The sequence below is a fragment of the Bufo bufo genome, chromosome 6 (genome assembly GCF_905171765.1).
Source record: "Bufo bufo chromosome 6, aBufBuf1.1, whole genome shotgun sequence".
Lineage (NCBI taxonomy): Eukaryota > Metazoa > Chordata > Amphibia > Anura > Bufonidae > Bufo > Bufo bufo.
In genome coordinates this window covers 25,805,873-25,830,002 of record NC_053394.1, presented here as the reverse complement: position 1 = coordinate 25,830,002, position 24,130 = coordinate 25,805,873, and the positions used below count along the sequence as shown (strand labels likewise).

Sequence of the window (24,130 nt, the reverse complement as noted above, 5' to 3'; positions counted from 1 at the left end):
TTGTCTGACCCGATATAAGGAGGATCATTGTCTGAACCAGAATCAGTATGAGAGGCCTAAAGAGCAAAGTCTATGTCCCCATCCAAGATGTCTGTTCCCGTATAGACTGAAGCACGTCTGACCTGGTCAAAGTAGGGATCATCGTCTGCCCCGGTATAAGTAGGGTTGATAGTTATGTATAGGGGGGGGGGGGGGGTGTTCAACCCCTTTTTTTTAAATAACCAAAAACAGTAATATGGCCAATAATCTTACTATATCTTCACCAATGTAAGAAATATATATATATTAGATCTGCTTGAAAAATGTCACTGTCAGGTCAGGTCTATTTGTGAAAGGTGTACATTTTAGCGGCAGAGGAGACCCCCCCCCCCCCTGTGTGAGGTAGATGGGGTGTGTGTTCTCTCTTAGGCCACTTCCACAGGTATTTTACCCCCTGTATCCCCCCCGCCATGGGTCACAGAACTTTGCTCACCATAGGGTTCACTAGTGATCACAGACCGGCCCACTCCGATAGCAGAGGGGAGTACTACAACAAACATGGCGGGGGGGGGGGGGGATCTCCTCAGTTTTATTATATAAGGTGGTGGGGGCTCAGTGTAGACCCCGTGGAGAGCTGGGTCAGGATGGCTGTCACCAGCAGAGGATGGAGGTAGGTGTCATTAAGGAGGTAGGTGGCCCTCAGGTAGGTGACAGGCTCCTCATGGAGCTGATGGACACCTGGCACTCTGAGGTGCTGTCACACTGATGCTTCATTATGGGCTGTCAGGAGAGCCTATTATGGGATGCCTCTCTCTCCCTCACAACACACTGAAGTTATTATGGGATGCCAGTGTGCACTATTATGGGATGTCAATCTCTCTGCCTCATTATGGGATGCATGTGTGAAGGCTATTATGGGATGCCAGACTCCCCTATATGTTATCACTATGGGCTGTGAGGAGAGAACTATTATGGGATGTCACACTTTTTTTTTCCTGTGTGATGATGATTATGGGATGGCTGGGGAAAGAGAGGGGGGGCAGAGTGTGTGGGCTATTATGGGATGTCAGACTCCCTCATGTTTATTATGGGATGTCAGGCCGGCCCATCTCTAGGGCAACACGCTGGTAGTCATGGTAACGGGGCGGGGCGGGACGAGGGAAGGGGTGGGGTCTCCACCATCACTGCCGGTGTACAGGAGCGAGGAGCGGGAGTATATACCGTCAGGAGGGAACGTGGAGGCTTCTGGACATTGTACAGACCGGCCCGGGGTGAGTCGGAGGGCGGGAAGGAGGCGGCGGCGGGGGCCTATTGTGTGGGGGGGCCTCCAGTCATGTCTGTGTGGGCAGGCGGGCCGCTCCGGAGCGACATTCTGCCCGCCAGGAGGAAATGTGCGCCAATCCGGACACGCATGGAGGAGGCGGCCGGTGCCTGGGACAGAGAGGAGGGCCGGCGGTGCCCCCTAGAGGACCGTGTGCACCGGGGGGCAGTGTGTGTCCACAGGGAGAGCGGGGGGCCGTACAGGACCCCGGTGTGGGGGGATGGGGGTCTGATGGACTTCATACACATGAGAGGAGTGTGACGTGGGGGGGCTATATATATAATCTGTATGCAGGGGGGGGTATATATAATCTGTATATAGGGGGGCTATATATATAATCTGTATATAGGGGGGCTATATATATAATCTGTATACAGGGGGGGTATGTATATATAATCTGTATACAGGGGGGGTATGTATATATAATCTGTATACAGGGGGGGTATGTATATATAATCTGTATACAGGGGGGTGTAGATATAATCTGTATACAGGGGTATGTATATATAATCTGTATACAGGGGGGTGTAGATATAATCTGTATACAGGGGGGGTATATATATAATCTGTATATAGGGGGGGTATATATATAATCTGTATATAGGGGGGCTATATATATAATCTGTATACAGGGGGGGTATGTATATATAATCTGTATACAGGGGGGGGTATAGATATAATATCTACGGGGGGATTTGTGTGTGTGTGTGTATATATATATATCTCTGTATACAGGGTCATTGTAGTTTATAAGAAGCCAGGATATATATATAGTGTTATGACTATATCCATGGTATTGTGTACATATATATCATATACAGCTGGGGTTAAAAAAAAATCTGTATATGTCAGTGTCTGGTGATGGCCATTATATATATATATATATATATATACACACACACAACCTGGGGGGGGGGGGGGTCATTGTTTTGCAGTCTCCAGCTCTCCCAGCTGTGGCTTTTGCAGGGACTACAACCCCCAGCCGGCCTTGCACGCAGGGCTGGCCTGACAAAGGGCTCCTCCGGAAGCTGCACTTCAGCGCTCGGCCGCCGGCAGCAGTATTCATGTCCTCATTAGAACGGCTTTGAACTTTAGCCTGTGCTGGGATGGATGTGTGTGTACTTGCTACGTAATGGGGGGGGGGGGGGGGGGGGGTTAATTTAAGGGGATGGAGCAGATCGTTGTGTTCACATGTAAGGATTGGGGTCTGGGGGGGTCGTATAGGTGTGGAGTCAGTATGTCCGGCTATGGGTTTATGTAGGCCGTGCTCCGCCATACACAGGCAGTGGTAGGTAGCAGTAAATCGCGCTCGTCCGTGGCATCACGTGGCGTGGTCTTTTGCTCCTCTGTACTTCCTCCTATAACTCGCCCTCTGGTCTTCTTACAGCCTCCTCTCCTGCGCCTCAGGCAGCCGCTCCGACGTTCCTTGGATATTAACTTCTGCTACGCGGCGCCGTTATCGAAATGGCTTCTGGAATGGGACCCCCCTCCCCAGGTAGTGACGGCGAAATCGAGGTCATGCTGAACAGCCACCATCAAGGTAAGACGTCACGCTTGGTTCAGACGTGTTCTAATACTTTGTACTCCAGTTTGTCACTGGTTTCAATATCCCTGCTTCCTGTCAGTGGATGGGGGCGTTCTTATTTACATCCAGAGGCAGGAAAGCTCCCCAGGCGCAGTCCTGCCATAGCTGAGAGGTGGATACAGTTGTAAAACTTTCCCAGCTGAGTGTTTGCTACAGTTGTATCCAGTCTCCTGCTGTTTGTTACACTGTATCCAGTCTCTGGCCGCAGCTCTCCAGTCTCCTGCTGTTTGTTACACTGTATCCAGTCTCTGGCCGCAGCTCTTCTCTCTCCTGCTGTTTGTTACACTGTATCCAGTCTCTGGCCGCTGCTCTGCTGTCTCCTGCTGTTTGTTACACTGTATCCAGTCTCTGGCCGCAGCTCTCCTGTCTCCTGCTGTTTGTTACACTGTATCCAGTCTCTGGCCGCAGCTCTTCTCTCTCCTGCTGTTTGTTACACTGTATCCAGTCTCTGGCCGCAGCTCTTCTCTCTCCTGCTGTTTGTTACACTGTATCCAGTCTCTGGCCGCTGCTCTTCTCTCTCCTGCTGTTTGTTACACTGTATCCAGTCTCTGGCCGCAGCTCTTCTCTCTCCTGCTGTTTGTTACACTGTATCCAGTCTCTGGCCGCAGCTCTCCTGTCTCCTGCTGTTTGTTACACTGTATCCAGTCTCTGGCCGCAGCTCTCCTGTCTCCTGCTGTTTGTTACACTGTATCCAGTCTCTGGCCGCAGCTCTTCTCTCTCCTGCTGTTTGTTACACTGTATCCAGTCTCTGGCCGCAGCTCTTCTCTCTCCTGCTGTTTGTTACACTGTATCCAGTCTCTGGCCGCAGCTCTTCTCTCTCCTGCTGTTTGTTACACTGTATCCAGTCTCTGGCCGCAGCTCTTCTCTCTCCTGCTGTTTGTTACACTGTATCCAGTCTCTGGCCGCAGCTCTCCTGTCTCCTGCTGTTTGTTACACTGTATCGCTGCACTCCAAAGCAGGCTCAGGCCTCATACACACCAACGTATTTCCGTGTCCGTTTTTGTTTTTTTTTGCAGACCCATTCATTTCAATTGGTCTGCAAAAAACGCAGACAGCACTCTGTGTGCTGTCCATTCCATAGCCCCGCAAAAAAAAAAAAAAAAATGTCCTATTCTTGTCCGTTTTAGGAATAGTAACAATGGATCCGCAAAAAAAACAACAAATACGGTCGTGTGCATGTATCCTTAGTCTGTGGTTCTAAAGAGTTCTCCTTTGCTGACTGCAAGCAGAGATCTTGTAAATAAGGAAGTGAAACAGAAAGTAGCTTCTTATTACACAATGTTTAAAGGGGTTTTCCAGGTTCACAGTATCGTTGGAGGTCCACCTTCCGGCGCCCCCTCACTGATCAGGGGGAGCAGCCCCCTCCTAGGCCTGTGTCGCCACGTCCATCGGTCACATGGCCTTTGTGCAGCGCCGTGCAGTGAATGGGATTGAGCTGCGGTACCAAGCACAACCACTACATGATGTGTGGCGCTGTGCTTCATCCCAGCTCTGCGACTCTGACTGAGAGGTGCCGGAAGTTGGACTCCTAGGGCATCAATATTGTCAACCCAGGAAGCCCCTTTAAGCTTAAAATGGTTGTCCAATGGCAAAGACCTGTCCACAGGGTAAGAGAGAAGTGTCTGAGAGCAGGGAGCCCATGCTCCTGTCTTTGAATGGAGCCGCCCTCCCACATGCATGCTCGGACTGCCTGACGCAGCGGAGGTGTTGCGCTCTCACAGTTCATCTTGGTCTGGTTCCTGACTTTCGACATCTCGTAAGTGACAGAACCGAGAGGGGGACGTCGGGGGGACCGTTATGGTTTCTGAGCTGTTTGCCCTACTGTGCCTTATTTTAGCCGATGGGGCTCCTTCAGGTGTTGTTTTTAGTACGTTCCCCATGTTTTACAAGTTGTGCCCACAGAGGTGATGGCTGGACGTTCTGCTCATGTATGTCCTTGCCTTCTGTGCAGATCTGTCCACAGCTGAGCCGTATGGAAATGTGTATCCAATGGCCGCTCCGTGACGGGATGGTGTATGATGTCCAGCCATGTCAACACAGCCTTAGGCCTCTTGCACACGGCCGTATGCCCTCCGAGACATGCGGTCAGTAAGATCATATGAGCGCGGACAATAGCCCGACGTCCACAGCATCATTGTCAGCTATGTTGCCGCGCACGCGATCAATGCCGCTCTGGGGCATATAGCCCGCTACGTATCGGAGGGCATACGGTCGTGTGCAAGGGGGCTTAGATGGAGATTCCTGGGTGGCACATGCCTGCTTCTGATATAACTGAAATGCAGTTACTGTGGAGCATCCCTTTAAATCGTCAGGGTGCCTATTGTCTAGTATTGATAGAGGTGATTGGATCTCGGTGCGTCGCGTTTATCTTATCAGAACCTGGTGGTCGATCACTGGGGTCTCCTTAACATTGGACGTCTTGAAGGAGGGGTGGGTTATAGAATCAATACCGTAATTGACATGTGTGTATCATGGCATTGACTGACATTACGGTAAGAGTTCAACTACACAGTGGGGGTCACTTACAAAACCTGGCATTTTACACCGGCCTTGGGTAACCCCTGCGCTGCTGGAGGCTGCGCCTAATATATGACAAGGCCTAAGCCTCCAGCAGTCTGAAGACCTGCTCCGCTCCCATCCAACATCTACACTTGTCTTCAGGTGAATTGTCCTCAGCGAAGAGGACGGCGTAAAAAACGCCTTGTGCGACGTAAAGGGCGTGCAACTAACTTTTTATTCACCGAACTGCCATTCATAAGTGACCTGTAGGATCGCTCCCTGCCGGAGGAGGTAGTAAGGGTACGTTCACACACAGCAGAGTTACTGCAGGAATTTCTGCAATTGAAAATCCTTTCCGTTCATCTGAATGGGGTTTGCAGAAATCCATTGACTTGCTGCCAAATGAATAGAACGGATTTTCATTCCCTGAAATTTCCACAGCAAATCTTCCGTGTGTGAATTAACCCTAAGGGCTCCTGCACACGGCCGTAGCGGTTTTTGCTCTGTGCAAACTGTGGATCTGCAAAACATGGATACCAGCCGTGTGCGTGAACGTCCAGGCCATAGCAGAACAGTCCTATCCTCGTCCGTAAAATGGACAAGAATCGGACATGTTCTATATTTTTCGGTCCAAAAATCAGTCTGTGTGCCTGAGCCCTAATGCTGTCCTTTTTGGGTGGATTCACAGACGGGAGATTTATCAGATTGTCCCATTCATCTGAAGGGAACGTGGAGAAATACGTGTGCGTGCCGCCATAGCTGCCGCATACAGATGCAGAAATCTTGTGGAAGACATGGAACAGGTCCTCGTCTATGAGCCCTGATCGATATCAAATCTTCCTGTCATTCGGACATTTACCTGTCCTTGTCCGTGCCCGTTCTAAATACGTGGCTGGTTACGTGACGCCCCACAGTCCCTGCCGCTTCTGATCTGCCCCTTCCCTGCAGTGACGTGCCGCCATGTTTTCTGCTTTATAACATATATGGTTTCCTCCAATATTCTCCTACACGTCTGGTGCTGGATCTTGCGGTGGGATCTGTCCTGTCTCCTATGTGATACCCTGCAGCCATTGCATCAGGAGGAGAAGGCTGCGCCCTGAACCCCTTATTCCAGCTCCATTCACACCAAGCAATTCCCCTGGCGTCTTTTACACATTTAATGGGGTTGTGCAATAATAGCTACTTTATGTTTGTACGTCGCAGTGGTCTGACCGCCGGGGCTCCGACTGAGTGGGGCTTCCGTAGACTTTGTCTTGGTCGTATCGCACTGCTCCGTAGACTGACCCCCTATGTGGTCCAGTGTTGGGCTGTGTTCAGACTTGGATCTGAGGGTTGTGACGGTGCTCATTCTGTGCCGCGCTCTTTCTCGGTCCTGAGATGCGCTTTATTGCACTGCGGCTCTGGGGTTGTATCCTGGTGCTGGACTCCTACGTACATACAGTATCGGGGCCTGTACCCAGTGTTGATCCCAACACCAGGTCGGCGGTTTTACGTTCTCCTGTTAGACCTTCTCTAATCTCATGATTTGGGGACCTGCCGGTTCAGGTGACACCGACTGATGCAGTAACAGCCGATGTGCCCGGCTTCATTGGCAGGTCTGAGCTGCAGCCTGGAGGTTTGGGGTGCTGCCATCTTGTCAAAGTCAGAAAGTAAAGCAGCCATTAACTGTCCTATCCTAAAGAAACAAAAGCTCACCCCCCCCCCCCCCCTCCCCTTGCAGGGCTGCGTGTGCAGTGTGGGCGGGAGGGGGGCTGTCAGACACGGGAAGCCCCCACCTCCCCTCTGCATGTGCTTTTTTACTTCTCCATAAGTGAACCTGGGCCGCAGGCCTGGATCCCTGCCTCGTCCCCTGCTGTGCGCCTTGGGCCCTTTTTCTCTTAAAGGAACCGCCGCACGTCTCCTTTCTCCAGTGTCTGTCCGTGCTGTCTCCTCCTCCTACCTCATGCCATGCTCGGCCCCCCCTCCCCCATGTCAGCTACTATTCCTGCCTTTCCCGGGCTTTTGTTCTCCTACCCAGCAACTGATCGGTGACCTAAGGGCTGTCACATGTGACGGCCGCTCCATATACAGCTCGTGTACGGAGGCTGCAGTGGGACCTGACGTCATGCGTGTACCTAGTGTGAGGCCGTATGTACGCCCATACAGTGATGTGCTCAGATGGAGTAGGTCAGCAACCCTTCCATAGATACCTGGATATGACTGATAACTGCAAAGTGAGCCGGGGAGGGATTCCCGTCGTGGGTTATACAGCTCTGCTATCCCCACAGCCTTAGGACTGCTGCATCTGGTCACTAGGACTATCTAGCTATTGCAGCGTGACTGCGCCTGTTATGTAAGTGGGCGCCCAGCACGGCCCCCATGAACGTAGGTGCTCGTCCTTGTGACGTTAGAGGAGCTCTGCGGTGTACACGTATTGTACCTGTAATGTGTGAGGACGCTGCAAAATACAAGGTGTGTGTGTATATATAGCAGGTTTTTTTTTTTTCCCCATCTCATTCCGCCGATGTGCAATTGTCGCTGCGGGTCAGTCAGGCCGCGCTCACGTCTGCATCGTACTCCCCGGTTTTCTGTTCCATCATAAGAGCAGAATGAGGATGTACATGTCTGACAGACCCCACTGATTTATAATGGGGTCTGTCGAGTTCTGGCATTTCACGGGATGAAATAGTGGGGCAAAATATAGTCTGTAACAGAGGCTCCAAGGCAGATGTGAACTGAGCCTTAGACGGCAGGCACGGTCTTCATAGTCACCCCCGAATGATGGCATTGGGATTGTCTCGTATACATAACGCGAAGACTCGTGCACAGAGCCGTAGTTTTGGTCCAATCTGCAAGAATTGTGGATCGGATGCTGACCTCATCACCCCACCGCGTGCTGTCCGCGTCCATATGTCCATTCCGCGTCCCCGCTATTCTCGTCTGTTTTGCGGACAAGAAAAGGACTTTTCTCTGCTCACAGCCGGGATCCGTATTTTGCAGATCTCATAACATGACTGTGTGCATGGGGCCTAAGTTGTCAGCCTGTCTCCGGTGCCGTGCAGAGGACAGTGGGGGTTTTTCTGAGAATAGGACCCCCAAACGTCTCGAGTAACCTTTGTAATATTACATGCCTTAGAAATTCTGCTCCTGTGCTCTGATGTTTCCTATACACGTCTGTAATGATGGCCGCTCTCTTTATCTGCATGGCCCCGAGCAGCGATATCTGCAGGTTGCGGGGGGATTAATTCTCCTAATCTCTCTACGAGGAGTAACCCATATTTAGGCAGTGATCTGTATGTATGTGGTTGCACGTATACTGTTGCATATGGCCTCCGCTCCGGCAGTACACAGCAGGGATTCTCTTTGTGTCCTGCAAATGGGATGATATTGCACCGTGCAGCTCTGCCATCCGCACTGGTGATTCCTGCCAGGTCGACGAGGCAGCCCAGGCTACTAAATCACATGAACAAAATGGCTGCAGAGCTCCGAGGACATGCCCCTTCTAGTGTCCTGCTGCAGATCAGGTTATCTGCCCGTGCATGAATCTATTCTGTGTGCATAATGCTACCTTAATGGTGTTGCCTTACCCCACCCCCATCCTGTCTTGTTCACCCCTCCCCCCCCTTCTTACATCGAGGTGATCCTTTTATTATCCAGACTATTTCAGCTCTGTCATTACTAGATCACTCCTCCATAACCTGAAACCTTCCCAGTAAAAAAAAAAAAAAGTTGCCTTTTACATGTGGATTATTAAAAACATGACTGTATCCCCTTCCAGATGATGATGACTTGGATGAAGATCTCTCCGAGGTGGAAACTCCTAAAGTAAAGAAGAAAAAGAAGCCTAAAAAGCCACGGGAATCCAAGACTCCCAAAGGGAAGAGGCAGAAGAAGGAGGTGGGTGAAGTGGACGTTGCTGATTGCACATTTCTCAGTAATCTAACCCATGATGTGTGGGCAGGCAATGAGTCCAGAGTATGAGACGGCCGCCATCAGGACAACCGGACATGTCCCCGGCGTTAATACAGATGTGTAGACTTATTGCTTCTCTTTCCAGGACCCAGATGATAGCTCCGGGGAAGGCAATGAGTTTGGAGAGGATGATGGCGGCCTTGTTCGATCTGACAGTGAAGGCAGTGATTACACTCCCGGGAAGAAAAAGAAGAAAAAGCTGGCACAGAAGAAGGAAAAGAAAGCCAAGGCAAAGCGTGAAGAGGAAGACGATGATGACGATGATTCTAAGGTTTGTAATATGAATATTAGTAAAAATTTATGCTATGGTTTGTTGATATATATAAATCATTATTTTTATTATTTTATTGGTCGTAGTCCAGCTTAAGGCTGAGTTCACATCACGTTTTTGTCTTGCGTTTAACATATCCAAAAAACGTATATTAGATGGATGCCATACAGTGGCATCTGGCACCATAGAGTTCTGGCATGGGAAAGTGTAGTGTACTGATCTTTTGCATCAATTCCCCTAACCTATATGTAAAACGTAGGGCAAAAACATCATGTGAACTAAGCCTAACACAAAAATAAAAATTAGCACATTGATAGAGATGATGGCTGAGAATACAAAATCGGACACAATGCAACAGCCCTCTGCATACACACAATATATGAACTAAAGCTGTTCTCACTATGTAACGGAACGTGGGGTTCTTAGCAAATACATTTTGATCAGTAATTTGTGCCCATCCACCACAACAAGGTGACCTCTCTTGGTCGGCAACCTAGGCTAAATGCCACCTTTTCTGGTGCCAACCGACCTCCAATGAATACAGTGCAAGCAGATTCCACTTGAGGTATATACTGCAACCTGGTGCAAATGACACATGCCTTAGGATTTCAGTTTTATGTCTGTTAATAGGAACCAAAGTCTTCAGCGCAGCTCCTGGAGGACTGGGGAATGGAGGACATTGATCACGTGTTCACAGAGGATGATTATAGAACACTGACCAATTATAAAGCCTTCAGTCAATTCGTCAGGTATGTACTTATTTGTTATTTAGTTCTTTTTTACATAAAAAAAACAACAACCTTTTTCTTGTGTATTTATGGCTATTTTTTCCCCTTCATTTAGGCCACTTATAGCTGCCAAGAACCCTAAAATTGCGGTATCCAAGATGATGATGGTTCTTGGGGCTAAGTGGAGAGAGTTCAGCACCAACAATCCATTGAAGGGCAGCTCTGGCGCATCCGTTGCTGCTGCTGCCGCAGCTGCCGTGGCTGTGGTTGAAAGCATGGTTGCTTCTGCAGAGACCAATCCTCCTCCTCCTCCACCTCCACCACCACCAGCTGAGGTTCCCCTGCGCAAAGCAAAAACCAAGGAAGGAAAAGGTGAATATTTTCTGCTAACATTGCCCAGGAGTGTAGGAAGGCAATTGGGATGTAGGGATTGGCATACAAGCGCTGTAGGCCGGGTTTTCTGATATCTACAACCCCTTTCCATATATACGTTATATAAGGGCATATAAGATCACAGGGGGGGGGGGGGGGGGGGTCCACCACTCCAGTACCACATCTGATCCGGCGGAGAGCCATGGCTCAGTCAGGCAACTGCATATTGCAAGCCCCCCATTGAGATGAATCTGTAAGTTTCAGGAATTTTTGCAACAAGTCTGCTTCAGTGTGTGAATATATCCTAAAGGGTTGGCATTATGTCAGGGAATAAGGCGGGTGTCTGGTTTTTTAATTCCTCTTTATTTTAACTTTTCAGGACCCAATGCCAGAAAGAAACCAAAGATCGTCCGTCCACCAGAAAATAAGAAAACCAAAGCCAAGAAAGTGGCCCCTCTGAAGATCAAGCTGGGGGGTTTTGGTTCAAAACGCAAGCGCTCTTCTGTGAGTAAAGTTCTATATAAACTGGATTTGGGGGTTGGGTCTGTTTGCAATCAAAGCATATTTTATTTAACTCCTACTGCATACATCTTATATCTTCAGAGTGAGGAGGAGGACCTTGATGTGGACTCGGACTATGACGAAGGCAGCATGAACAGCCTGTCTGTATCCGACGGATCAACCAGCAAGAGCAGCCGAAGCCGTAAGAAACTCCGAGCCAACAAGAAGAAAAAGAAGGGTAAATATTAAAGTTTATGGACTTTGACTCTGGTCAGATGTGGCTAAAAAGATCTTTTTTAAATGTTAAGCTCTGGTCTTGGCAGATGAGGAGACAGTAGGTGCTGTCGATGGTTATGAGACGGACCACCAGGACTACTGTGAGGTTTGCCAGCAAGGAGGCGAGATCATCCTATGTGACACATGCCCACGAGCTTACCACATGGTTTGCTTGGACCCAGACATGGACAAAGCACCTGAGGGCAAATGGAGTTGTCCTCACTGCGTAAGTGATATTGCTTAACAAATGTGTGACTGTGTATGCTGCAGTGTCTGGTGTCTTGATTAGCGGTATATTGCTTTTTCTTCATCAATTTTATAATTCTAGGAAAAGGAAGGCGTACAATGGGAAGCTAAAGAGGACAACTCGGAGATTGATGATGATTTGGATGAGACTGTAGGTGACCCAGAGGAAGAAGATCACCACATGGAATTTTGTCGTGTTTGTAAGGATGGCGGAGAGCTGCTGTGTTGCGATGCCTGTCCTTCTTCCTACCATATTCACTGTCTGAACCCACCACTTCCAGAAATACCCAACGGAGAGTGGTTGTGTCCTAGATGTACAGTGAGTACTTTTAGAACCATGCATCCCATTTTTCTGATCTGCTTGCTAATGGATCTAATAACCTGCTTTTTCTCTTTTTTAGTGTCCCCCGCTTAAAGGTAAAATCCAAAAAATATTGACATGGAAATGGGGACAGCCACCTTCTCCTACACCAGTGCTGAAACCAGCCACTCTTCCACTAAAACCTTTGGAAGGGCGTCCAGAGCGCGAGTTTTTCGTCAAGTGGCACGGAATGTCTTATCTGCACTGTTCTTGGGTGACCGAGCTGCAGGTACACTGCTTACTGCAAAAGTATATGCGGATGGTATCGGATGTGGGTCTGGCGCTTACTTCTGGTTATTATCTTCTGTCTTACAGCTGGAATTGCACTGCCAGGTGATGTTTAGGAACTACCAGAGAAAGAACGACATGGATGAACCTCCCCCTATTGATTATTTGCTAGATGATGAGGAAAAAAGACGCAAGAGGAAAAACAAAGATCCGAAATACTTAGAAATGGAGGAGAAATTTTATCGCTATGGTATCAAACCAGAATGGATGATGATTCACAGAATCCTAAATCACAGGTAAGTTAGGTGGGGATGTCATAAAGGGGGTTCATCTTTGCAGTAATTTTAAAGCGATCTGTAGGTGATGCGCTGTTACTGTATGGTTTCTTGTCTGCTGTCCGTAGTACTGGGGTCTGCATGTCTTTCATACATACACACAGCAGTGGATGTGCAGATTTCCAGCACTAGGCACCAATGGTGACTCTTACCTACACAATAACCTATGCTCATTGCTGAGGCCTCCTGGAAATGATCGGTTTTATCAAATTTCTTCCAGACATTCTTCATGTTCAGTATTATCTGAATGCCTTTTCTGTTTCTTTCAGTGTGGACAAGAAGGGAAATGTCCATTACTTGATCAAGTGGAGGGACCTTGCTTATGACCAGGCATCCTGGGAAATGGAAGATGCAGATGTTCGGGATTTTGACATATACAAACAAGGCTACTGGAACCACAGGTAGGTTTTATGGCTGCCCGACTTGTATTAAAGAGATTGTGTAAGGTCAATTCCTACAGAGTTCTGCTCTAAAAGGTCATATGGGATGGGGTTGTCCTGATGAGTCAACCCCTCGAACTGCTTCTTCCTAGAATTTCTAGCACTCTTAAAACTAGTGCGGTCATTAATCAAACCAATCAGATTCCACCTTTTTGTTTTCCAAAGGAGCTGTCAAAAATGAAAGGTGGGATCTGATTGGTTGTTATGGGAAACTAAGCCAGTTCTACCTTACACCAGTTTGATAAATGACCCCATTGGTGTTTATCTAATGTTTTGCACAGAGAGCTTATGTGTGGAGATGACGGCCGCCCTGGGAAGAAGGTGAAGAAATTCAAAGCAAAAAGACTTGAGAGACCTCCAGACACTCCAACAGTCGATGTAAGTTGCATCATATTTTCTTTCCAAGTTCTGAAGTTGTGCCCCCTTCTCTTTAATGACGCTCACAACCCTCCTCTCTCAGCCTACAGTGAAGTATGATCGTCAGCAAGAGTACTTGGATTGTACAGGAGGTACCCTTCACCCTTACCAGTTGGAGGGTTTGAATTGGCTGCGTTTCTCATGGGCACAAGGCACAGACACCATCCTTGCAGATGAAATGGGTCTGGGAAAGACTGTACAGACAGCAGTCTTCTTGTACTCGCTCTATAAGGAGGTAAGGGTCTGGGAATAATGTTCTGCAAGAAAGCCTCTGATTTACCTGCCTTTTCTGTACATTTTAATTTAAAAAAAAAATAATAATTTGTTTTTAGGGTCACTCAAAAGGTCCCTTTTTGGTCAGTGCTCCTCTTTCCACTATCATTAACTGGGAACGAGAGTTTGAAATGTGGGCACCCGATATGTACGTAGTCACATACATTGGAGACAAGGACAGCCGAGCCGTTATTCGAGAAAATGAGTTCTCGTTTGAGGACAATGCTATACGGGGTGGCAAGAAAGCATCACGCATGAAGGTTCGTCCCATAATTAAACCTTCTTGGTTATCATTTTAGAGGCATGAAACATGTTTTCCTAAATGTGAGCCTTATCCGTTCATCTCCCCATAGAAAGAAGCATCTGTAAAGTTCCATGTTTTGCTTACTTCATATGAGCTGATCACCATTGATATGGCTGTCCTGGGCTCCATAGATTGGGCCTGTTTGGTAGTAGATGAAGCTCATCGTCTGAAAAATAACCAATCCAAGGTAAGAGAGCCATTTCCATGGTCTAAACAGAGTTTGTAACGTTCAGGCTGTGCACTAGGTCGTGGCTAACACTTCTTGTCCTATTAGTTCTTCAGGGTTCTTAATGGATACAGTCTTCAGCACAAGTTGCTACTTACGGGAACCCCGTTGCAGAACAACCTTGAAGAATTGTTCCATTTACTGAACTTCTTAACACCCGAGCGGTTTAAGTACGTATTGGACAGTAGTAGACTTGCTTTACCCTTAAATAGTATGGAAAAGAAACTTTAATTTCTGCTTTGTTGCCTCCATGCAGTAACCTGGAAGGTTTCCTGGAAGAATTTGCAGATATCGCAAAGGAAGATCAAATCAAGAAGCTTCATGACATGTTGGGACCTCACATGTTGAGAAGGTTAAAGGCTGATGTCTTCAAGAACATGCCTTCTAAGACGGAGCTCATTGTTCGTGTTGAACTCAGCCCCATGCAGAAGTGAGTTGTGGCAGAGGGATCTCCTTTGGTTTTCTCTGTCTTTATCCTGACTGTTACTAATACTCATCTGCTCTTTTTTCCTTTCAGAAAATATTATAAGTTCATCCTCACTAGAAATTTTGAGGCTCTTAATACTCGAGGAGGAGGAAACCAAGTATCTCTTCTCAACGTTGTGATGGACCTCAAAAAGTGCTGCAACCATCCTTACCTCTTCCCTGTGGCTGCTATGGTAAGAGGAGATTGCTTGCATTGCATAATATCTAATAAATGCTATGTGGAGGGTGACAGTGTATGGCATGCTATGTGGAGGAGGGTGGCAAGTACTAAGACTTTATTTATTTTTGCTTACAGGAGGCTCCCAAGATGCCCAATGGAATGTATGATGGCAGTGCCCTCATTAAGGGGGCTGGAAAGTTACTTCTTATGCAGAAGATGTTGAGAAAACTGAAGGATGATGGGCACAGAGTACTCATTTTCTCCCAGGTTGGTGATGCTTCTGAAAAGTCTTCAAAGTAATTCAATTCTTGTCTTTTGTGCTGTAACCTGCCTCTGCGTCTTTCTTTTTAAAGCTTGTTTTCTCTGCCATCTTGCAATGGTGCACCACAAGTTATAATTTACATTCTTGACCATCTGGTTATTGTTAGTGTAATCGTGTATCTGAGCGTTACATTGCTGTAAAAGCAAACCTCTACCAATGTCCGTTTTCTCTGTTCAGATGACCAAGATGTTGGACTTGCTGGAAGACTTCCTTGAACATGAGGGCTATAAGTATGAGAGAATAGATGGAGGCATCACTGGAAACATGCGTCAAGAAGCCATTGATCGTTTTAACGGTGCGTGTCCCTGGGTTGTGTGGACTGTGGCTGTGAAAGCCTGGCAGCAGCGCGTGTACCTACAATTGTATAGAAAGAAATGTAGAGCAACGATGAGCACAATAATGAATTTCCTAGATGTGTGAAGCCTCATTCACACTTCAGTGTTTAGTCAGTGATTTCCATCACAAACCAGGATTGAAGTCTCCACAGACATGAGGTATAAGGGGAAAGATCTGCACCTGGTTTTGGCTCAAAATCACTGAGGTGTGAATGAGGCATTACATTGCAGATTCGGCTTCTACACAGCGGCACGGACTGGCTGTGGTCCATGCTGCAGGCTGCTCATAGCTATGCACAGACCGTTCTGCTTTGTCTCCTAGTTTCCTGTATCCAGTAGGGGCATTAGTGTTGTAGAATCGCACTGCATCTGACAGATGTGGGCTGTGGTCAGTCAGTGCTGCCATTTAAAAGCCGAATCTAAGACTAAGCAATGTATTTAGAAGAACGGTTGATCTGCCCAGTCCTGCACCATAGTATGTTCTAGAGTTCAGCAGATTTAGTCCACAAGTTGAAAACCAGAACTGTCTGATTAATCAAACAAAATTGTATGATGCCCAGAAGCCGCCACAGGCCAGGGATTATGACCTGTATTGTTGGAATGAACCCAGATACAAGTGTCAAGATTTTACTTTCCAGTAATGGGAGATTACAATCCTATATTGAGTTGGGATTTTTCTCCGTTCTCTCTACTTTAGCACCGGGTGCTCAACAGTTCTGTTTCCTTCTGTCAACTCGAGCTGGAGGTTTGGGAATTAATCTTGCTACAGCTGACACTGTGGTCATCTATGACTCGGACTGGAATCCTCATAATGATATTCAGGTAAGAAACGGCTGAACATTATCAGTGTTTTTCCTGTCTGTTTTTTCGTTGCATCTCTGAATTTTATATATATTTTTTTCACTTGGTCAATAGGCTTTTAGCAGAGCCCATCGTATTGGACAGAATAAGAAGGTCATGATTTACCGATTTGTAACTAGAGCATCTGTGGAGGAAAGGATTACTCAGGTCGCGAAGAAGAAGATGATGCTCACTCACTTGGTCGTAAGACCAGGTCTTGGCTCCAAGACTGGTTCAATGTCAAAGCAGGAACTGGATGACATCCTGAAGTTTGGTACCGAAGAACTTTTTAAAGATGAAGCAACAGAAGGAGGTAGAGCATTGATCAGGTTCCACAGAAACAAATTCACCTCCTACGCGCCATTGCCGCGCGACTGTTAACACGCTTTATCGTCACAGGTGAAAACAAGGAAGGCGAGGACATCAGCGTCATTCACTACGATGACAAAGCCATAGCGCGATTGTTAGATAGGAACCAAGATGAGATTGAAGAAGACACAGAGATACAGGGAATGAATGAATATCTGAGCTCCTTCAAAGTGGCACAGTATGTGGTCCGCGAAGAAGAAATGGCTGTGAGTATAATGTGTACTTTATTTTTAATGTGGCAGTGAGGAACTGATTTGGGGTCATATATTCAGTAGACTGCTTCTGTAGATTGTCCAGCCTATGGTTTTGATTCCTCCTTCTCTGTACAAGGTGGAATTTATGGCTGGACATAAAGTAACTCAGTCTGTTTAGGAGGGCAGCACACAGCAATGTGCACTCCCTTAAAGGCTCGACTGGACAGTTAATGTATGGTTTATTTATGGTCTTCTGCAAGTATGCACGTGTATAGAACGTGAAGGCATATGCGCTACGCCAGCTCTCCATCCACCTTTATTCTCAAGACTGGTGAGGATCCAAGAGGGTGGACCCCACAAATCATAGTGATGGCACATCCTAGCGATGCGCGTTCACCTTAACACCTTTACTTCTATCTTTGTTAGTAATTGACTAATCGGGTGTCTTCCGGGTTTTTAGGATGAAGAGGAAGTTGTCCGTGAAATTATCAAACAGGAGGAGAGCGTGGATCCAGATTACTGGGAGAAACTTCTCAGACACCATTATGAGCAACAGCAGGAAGACCTGGCTCGTAATCTGGGTAAAGGAAAGCGAATCCGTAAACAGGTGAACTACAATGACGGCAGCCAAGAGGACAGAGGTGAGCGCCTTACCATCATGGGTTCAATGATGATTTCATCGCTTTCCCACAGTCTGAGCTTCCACTTTTTGTCCTCAGATTGGCAGGATGATCAGTCCGATAACCAGTCTGATTACTCTGTGGCTTCTGAAGAAGGAGATGAAGACTTTGATGAACGATCAGAAGGTAAGTGTGTAATCCATTCTTAGCTGGCCAAGTTCTGGTTCACCAAATACCCGTAATATATGGTTTCCGATGTTTTCACAGCAGCCCGTCGACCCAACAGGAAAGGCTTGAGGAATGATAAAGATAAACCTTTACCGCCTCTGCTGGCTCGTGTGGGAGGCAACATTGAGGTAAGAAGTGTGTGTAATGTGTCGGGTGCTGGAATCTTGTTTGCACTGGTGAAGATATTCTTGACCATTAACTCTTGACAGTTGTTGTGCATGGCCTGTTTTTGCGCGAAAATCACGCCCCGTGTGACGCCGTGATTCCTTGTTATGGTCACTGCTCGTTTCTCAGGAGCTCAGGGCATTATACTGTTTGTCTCCATGACCTTACTATTTCAGAATTATACTGACCTAATGTTGTCAGTATAATTCAGTAGATACAGGTCATGCAGAGACACACAGCATTAGAAATCAGTATAATGCCCTGCGCTCCTGAGAAATGAGAGCGTGATTTCCGCACAGGAAACGGTCGTCTGAAAAATCCTTTAATAGTAGCGGGATTGGCAATTTGGCATCTTGAGGAAATCTAGTAAAACTTTCTTTACACCCATGTAGTTCAGATAATGTGTCCCATCTAAGGGTTAATTCTCACATGGCAAATTTGTTGCTGAAATGTGACTGTCCCTATTGTGCTGCTCCTGTATTTGGTAGGTTAGGAAAAAAGGATGGAAAAGCAGATGATTGACCGCAAGATCCTGCTATATGGAGTTGCTAGTCTGTTACCATGGAAACATGCTTTATTTCTTTACATTTTAGATCTAATTGAACACTAAGATAAGTCTTGCAGTGCACCAGTGTAATTTGAGCTTCTGTTTCCAGGTGTTGGGTTTCAATGCCCGTCAACGAAAGGCTTTCCTCAATGCCATTATGCGTTACGGCATGCCACCACAGGACGCATTCACCACCCAATGGCTTGTCAGAGATCTACGTGGAAAATCTGAGAAGGAATTTAAGTAGGATTTCCCAATCAACTTTCTTAAATTGTAATGAAAAAATAAATAATAAAAAAAAGCTTACTGATTGATCATATTAATTTCCCTTACATTTTCAGAGCGTACGTGTCATTGTTTATGCGTCATCTCTGTGAACCGGGTGCAGATGGAGCAGAGACCTTTGCAGATGGCGTTCCGAGGGAAGGTCTCTCTCGCCAGCATGTGCTAACAAGAATTGGAGTTATGTCTCTCATTCGCAAGAAGGTGAGATTCTTCATGCTGTTCTATATCGATGGTGTGAAGTACAATACCATTGTTTTCAGTAGCGTTCAGCTATTGGTATCTGTAGAAATGGTTACAATTCTAGGAACTGTCTATAAAACATGTACAAAAACATGTACATTTTTTGCATCAGGTTCAAGAGTTTGAGCATGTCAATGGGCGCTGGAGTATGCCAGAGCTTGCTGAGCAAGAAGAGAACAAGAAGACCTCTCCAGTCGACTCTCCGTCTCCTAAAACTCCCACCCCATCCACGCCAGGGGACACGCAGCCTAATACGCCCGCCCCAGCTGTAACAAATGGTATGACATTCGAGTTTTCACGTGGCCAAAACATGCAAATTTGCTGGTTAATTGTGCAGCCATTTGCCACCGCACTTGGCCTTGGTTTAGCTGCATAATATCCTGTTAACAGAGCTTAATGTTAAAGGGTAACTATCTGTGCCCCCCAAGCAATCACGAAAATCAAAGGGGCTGAGCACTGCTGTTTTGGCTTTAATCGGCCCTGCTCAGAGTGGCGACCATGCGGTCAAACATACCGTACGCCACATGCTCTGCTCGTCGATGGGCACAGCGCTCGGTGCTTCAGCCTCCTTCCTTATAGCCATAGGTGGGGGTCTCCACACAAATTGTGATATGTCAGCATGACATGTAGGGAAGGTCTATAAAACGGTGTTGCCCTTTAAACTATTCACTTGTCTGGCCTCATAACAAAGCTCCTTATGTCCTTTCCGTGATATGGGGGCCCATGGCTGGACGTACATTAACCCTGTCTGTTTAGGAGGGATGCACACAAAGGCGCACTCCCTTAAAGGCTCGACGGGACACTTGCAGTTTTGGTGGGCTGTTTTTCAGTTGTTTTTTTTTTTTTTTTTTTGGTCTGTTAATCTACTATTTTCTATGTCATCTGCAGAGGAGGGTGTCAAAACTGAGGAGGCGGGTGTGAAAGAGGAAAACGCACAACCAGAATCAAAACCACCCGAGGAAAATAATAAGGTGAGTGTCAGTCGGCTGCATTTAGGCATAGTTATATGGTGGTTAAATCTGTCCCATAAAACTGGTCTTTTTTTGTACATTTTTCTAAACTTGGTAATTCTAATGGTAAATTGTAATTCCCCCCCACCCCCCCCTCTCAGAGCGCACAACCAGCGGCAGAAACTCCAGCTCCGACAGAGACGACTCCGACAGAGGTGAAGGCAGAGGAGCCTGAAAACAAAGAGAAGCCTCCTGCTGCGGAGCCCATGGAGACGGAGGCAAAACCAGAACCAGAGAAAGCCAATGATGATGTTATTGCTGTGGATGATAAGAAAGGTTAATATGGCTTCTCAGTGTACCCGTACGCCTCGTGGCCGGACCGTGGTAACCATACAGAGTTAATCACTATTTGCTGTGGTTTCTCTGTGACGCTCATGGTTTTTATGTGCTTCACCTGTGCAATAATGGCAACCAGTGGGCGATTGCATGCTGTTACCACAGTTTGTCTGAGCTGCGGACTGGCACTCGTATTATAGGGCTACACGGAGACTTTTTATAGTGCCATTGATTTTAAGTCAAGCTATAGCTTCAGTCAAAGGAGTACATCTTGCTCTATCCTATGGACTGTTGTCACTCAATGGTTAAACTTTAATCAGTAGTGCTACAAAGTTTGAGTTGCCGAGCTCTTAATGAATGTCTCAACACCCCAATTCTTCCTTCTTTTCTAGATGATGTCCAGCCTGTAACATTACAGAATGGAGAGACCCCCAAAGAGTCCACGGAGGAGATAAAGAAAAAGGCTGCAGCCACCAAGCAGAGGTTCATGTTTAACATTGCAGATGGAGGCTTCACAGGTAACGCCGGAGGGGTCTGCCTTCTTTTGGTTTGAGTGAAATTAATGTGGAGTGGTGATTTTGGCTGTGTGTTTTGCAGTGGTTTTAAGTGTGTTTTCTATGTACCACAGAACTACACTCGTTATGGCAGAACGAAGAGCGAGCAGCAACCGTTACCAAGAAGACTTACGAGATCTGGCACCGGAGACACGACTATTGGCTGCTGTCTGGCATTATAAAGTATCCTTTGATTGGAAAGCAAATGCGGTGTTAGTGCAGATAAACTCTTTACTTGGCCTGGTTTTGTGGACCAATGACAAGGAAATTAGTATGGGGGGGGGGGGGGGCTTACTACATTTTATAGCTTTGCACGAAGAGTTGTTATATGTGATGTTCTTGTATGAGAGACCTTTTCCTCAGCATCCTCTCTCAGCCATGGCTATGCACGCTGGCAGGACATTCAGAATGATGTGCGGTATGCCATCCTCAACGAACCGTTCAAAGGAGAAGTGAACAGAGGCAACTTCCTGGAGATCAAAAACAAGTTTCTGGCCCGACGGTTCAAAGTTAGTTCTGCGTCATTTCTTTAATAGATTTATTCCCTCATTTTCCTCCTAGTCATTCTCCACCTATTCTATGTTGCGATAAGAAGAAATAGTTAAAAGGGTTATCTGAGAATTTATATTTCCCCAATCCTCAGGATAAGTCCTCAATATCAGATCGCTGGGGGTCTAACCAAGGCGCCAGCTGTCATGGAGCACCTGGCCTCTAAGCCATGTGGTGTTGTCATACATCAGGGCTGGCCAACCTGCGGCTCTCCAGCTGTTGTAAAACTACAACTCCCACCATGCCCTGCTGTTGGCTAATAGCTGTAGGCAGTCTGGGCATGCTGGGTGTTGTAGTTTAGCAACAGCTGGAGAGCCTCAGGTTGGCCATTCCTGTCATACATTGTCACATGGCCTGGGTGTAGCTCAACGCCATTCAAATCAATGGGTCTGAGCTGCAGTGCCAAGCACAGCTGCTATACAATGTACGGGTGTGAGCACCCAGGAGGTTGAAGTGCTCACCAGAGGTCTGTGGAGCCCCACAGCTGATCAGTGGGGCTGCCGGGATTTGGATCCCACTGATGTGATATGGATGACCTATCCTGTGGACAAGTGAACAAGGTTCAGCTGCAATACCTGGCACTGCCCATGGAGGGGCATAGCGCTGTTTCTGGAGGGAAGTGTCTTAGGCAGTCCCTTTCGCTCACATACGGAATAACTTGCAAATGGCGTTCCCTGATTCCCCCCTCTTTCCTCCTTTCTGTACAGCTTCTAGAACAGGCACTTGTCATAGAAGAGCAGCTGAGACGAGCTGCTTATCTGAACATGTCTGAAGATCCCTCACACCCGTCCATGGCTCTGAATACTCGATTTGCGGAGGTGGAGTGTTTGGCCGAAAGTCACCAGCACTTATCTAAAGAGTCTATGGCAGGGAACAAGCCAGCCAATGCTGTTTTACATAAAGGTAAGAACTACACTACTTCCACTAGAGCACGGGTGCCTCGTAGCTAGCGCTGCAGTAAACTATCATTTTAGAAATAGAGTATTCTATTGATCGTAAAAATAGAGTATTCGAATAATAAAAAAATTAAGACTGTTTTTCCTTTATAAAAAGTCATCAGACCCCAACACCCTTTTTTCCCCCCTATGTGATCAGCCCAATTGCTTCAGTCCCCCCCCCCCCCCCCCCCCCCCCCCCCCCCCCCCCCCCCCCCCCCCCCCCCCCCCCCCCCCCCCCCCCCAGTGCCAGCAGCTCTCCCTCCACCCCCCTCTTGTGCCAGCAGCTCTCCCTCCACCCCCCTCTTGTGCCAGCAGCTCCCTTCCTGCTCCTTCTGACACCCGGAGTGCACAGCTTCATTGGTTGCTATGACGCTGTGCACTCCGGGCGCCTGGCCTTAGTCACAATTTCCAGCAGGGGTGCCCGACACTCCATCGTTCCGCGCTGCTCTGCGTCTGACTTCACACAGCGCGTCAGGTCACGGCGTGCATACGTCAGGAGATCAGTGCAGCGCGGGACCATGGATGTGCTGTGGAGTTTCCGGAGCCTCTTGCTGGAAAGTGAGTATTGCGGGAGATCACGGAGCGGGAGTAAATAGCAAGCGCTTCACTCCCGCTCCATGTTCATGTGACACAAGCGAATCTTCGATGCAAAAAAACTTGCATCGAAGATTTTTATTTTTTTTGTGTGTCTAATTACTTTAATCGCGTAATCGTTTCAGCCCAACCCATAGTCTATCCCTTGTACAGGCGCACGGGTGCCCCAGTAGCCTATTCTGTGCATGGGTGCCCTGTCGCCCGTTCCACACATTTGACTAGTTCCTGTGAATAATACTTGGTCTTTAGAGGCTGACAGGTGATTGTCGGTTCATAACGAGATGTCTCTGTATGTCGTCTTCTATCCCCTCCATAGTACTTAAACAGTTGGAAGAACTATTGAGTGATATGAAAGCAGATGTCACCCGACTTCCAGCCACCATCGCTCGAATTCCTCCTGTGGCTGTTAGGTTACAGATGTCAGAACGCAACATCTTGAGCCGATTGGCAAGCAGGAGCGGTGAACCTCAACCCCAGCAGGTAAGTCTGTGTTGCAGCATCTACTCGGTGCACTTGAAATACTTGCTGCCGTTCTTCCCAGATCGCATTTGTCTAATACAAGCCTTTCTCTCGCTCTCTCTACAGCAGATGGCTCAGCAATAACAATCCCCCTCCTCTGGTCAGGAGGAAAAAGCGTCCACCCACCCCATACATTCCCAACTGAGAGCAGATAAGCCGGGAAAGAGCACCGGACCTGTTCACCAAATCGACATCCAGGGAGAAGACTCAGCAGAGCTGAACCCCACCCCAGGAACTATTATTTAGGGGGGGTCACAGGAATCCTGATCCTGCGAGGCGTCACTGTGACCGCACTAGCCTGAAGGCAGGTCAAATGGTGCTGCTGCTTCAAAAAAATGGGGTCCACCCCTTCATCCAGGGGTTCAGGGTTGCACCAAAGGCCAGAAACTCGCCCTGTGCACAGGAGCAAAATGCATCCTGGCTTGAGAAGGAAATACTTTTGTTTTTGTTTCGTCTTTAATTTTATTTGCTCCAATCCCCTCATGCTGCCCGAGGGGGGCAGGAGGGGTGTCACCCAGGACAGACACCCTACCTCCATCCTTTTTAATACAGAACGCGTTGTCGTATAATAAAACACAAAACACTA

At 47.5% G+C, this 24,130-nt stretch overlaps 1 protein-coding gene and 2 non-coding genes across 3 annotated transcripts; all 3 read left to right on the top strand.

The window, feature by feature from the left end:
- The first annotated feature begins 1,132 nt into the window (after positions 1 to 1,132).
- On the top strand, positions 1,133 to 24,130 carry CHD4 (chromodomain helicase DNA binding protein 4). The gene is made up of 39 exons (XM_040434826.1): positions 1,133 to 1,250; positions 2,688 to 2,840; positions 9,142 to 9,260; positions 9,421 to 9,606; positions 10,237 to 10,355; positions 10,450 to 10,706; positions 11,086 to 11,210; positions 11,310 to 11,445; positions 11,531 to 11,709; positions 11,812 to 12,048; positions 12,131 to 12,319; positions 12,406 to 12,614; positions 12,923 to 13,054; positions 13,375 to 13,471; positions 13,554 to 13,745; positions 13,843 to 14,043; positions 14,137 to 14,274; positions 14,362 to 14,483; positions 14,570 to 14,743; positions 14,831 to 14,972; positions 15,095 to 15,226; positions 15,459 to 15,576; positions 16,314 to 16,438; positions 16,532 to 16,769; positions 16,856 to 17,031; positions 17,480 to 17,660; positions 17,739 to 17,825; positions 17,907 to 17,995; positions 18,689 to 18,822; positions 18,921 to 19,065; positions 19,217 to 19,382; positions 19,993 to 20,075; positions 20,216 to 20,390; positions 20,783 to 20,908; positions 21,019 to 21,127; positions 21,321 to 21,453; positions 22,201 to 22,396; positions 23,342 to 23,505; positions 23,611 to 24,130. Exons 2-39 carry the CDS (start codon positions 2,765 to 2,767, stop codon positions 23,626 to 23,628), a joined length of 5,625 nt encoding a protein of 1,874 aa, XP_040290760.1. The 5' UTR covers positions 1,133 to 1,250; positions 2,688 to 2,764; the 3' UTR covers positions 23,629 to 24,130.
- LOC121006697 lies at positions 17,115 to 17,247 on the top strand. Its single transcript, XR_005780379.1, has one exon.
- LOC121006699 lies at positions 19,775 to 19,908 on the top strand. The gene has a single exon (XR_005780381.1).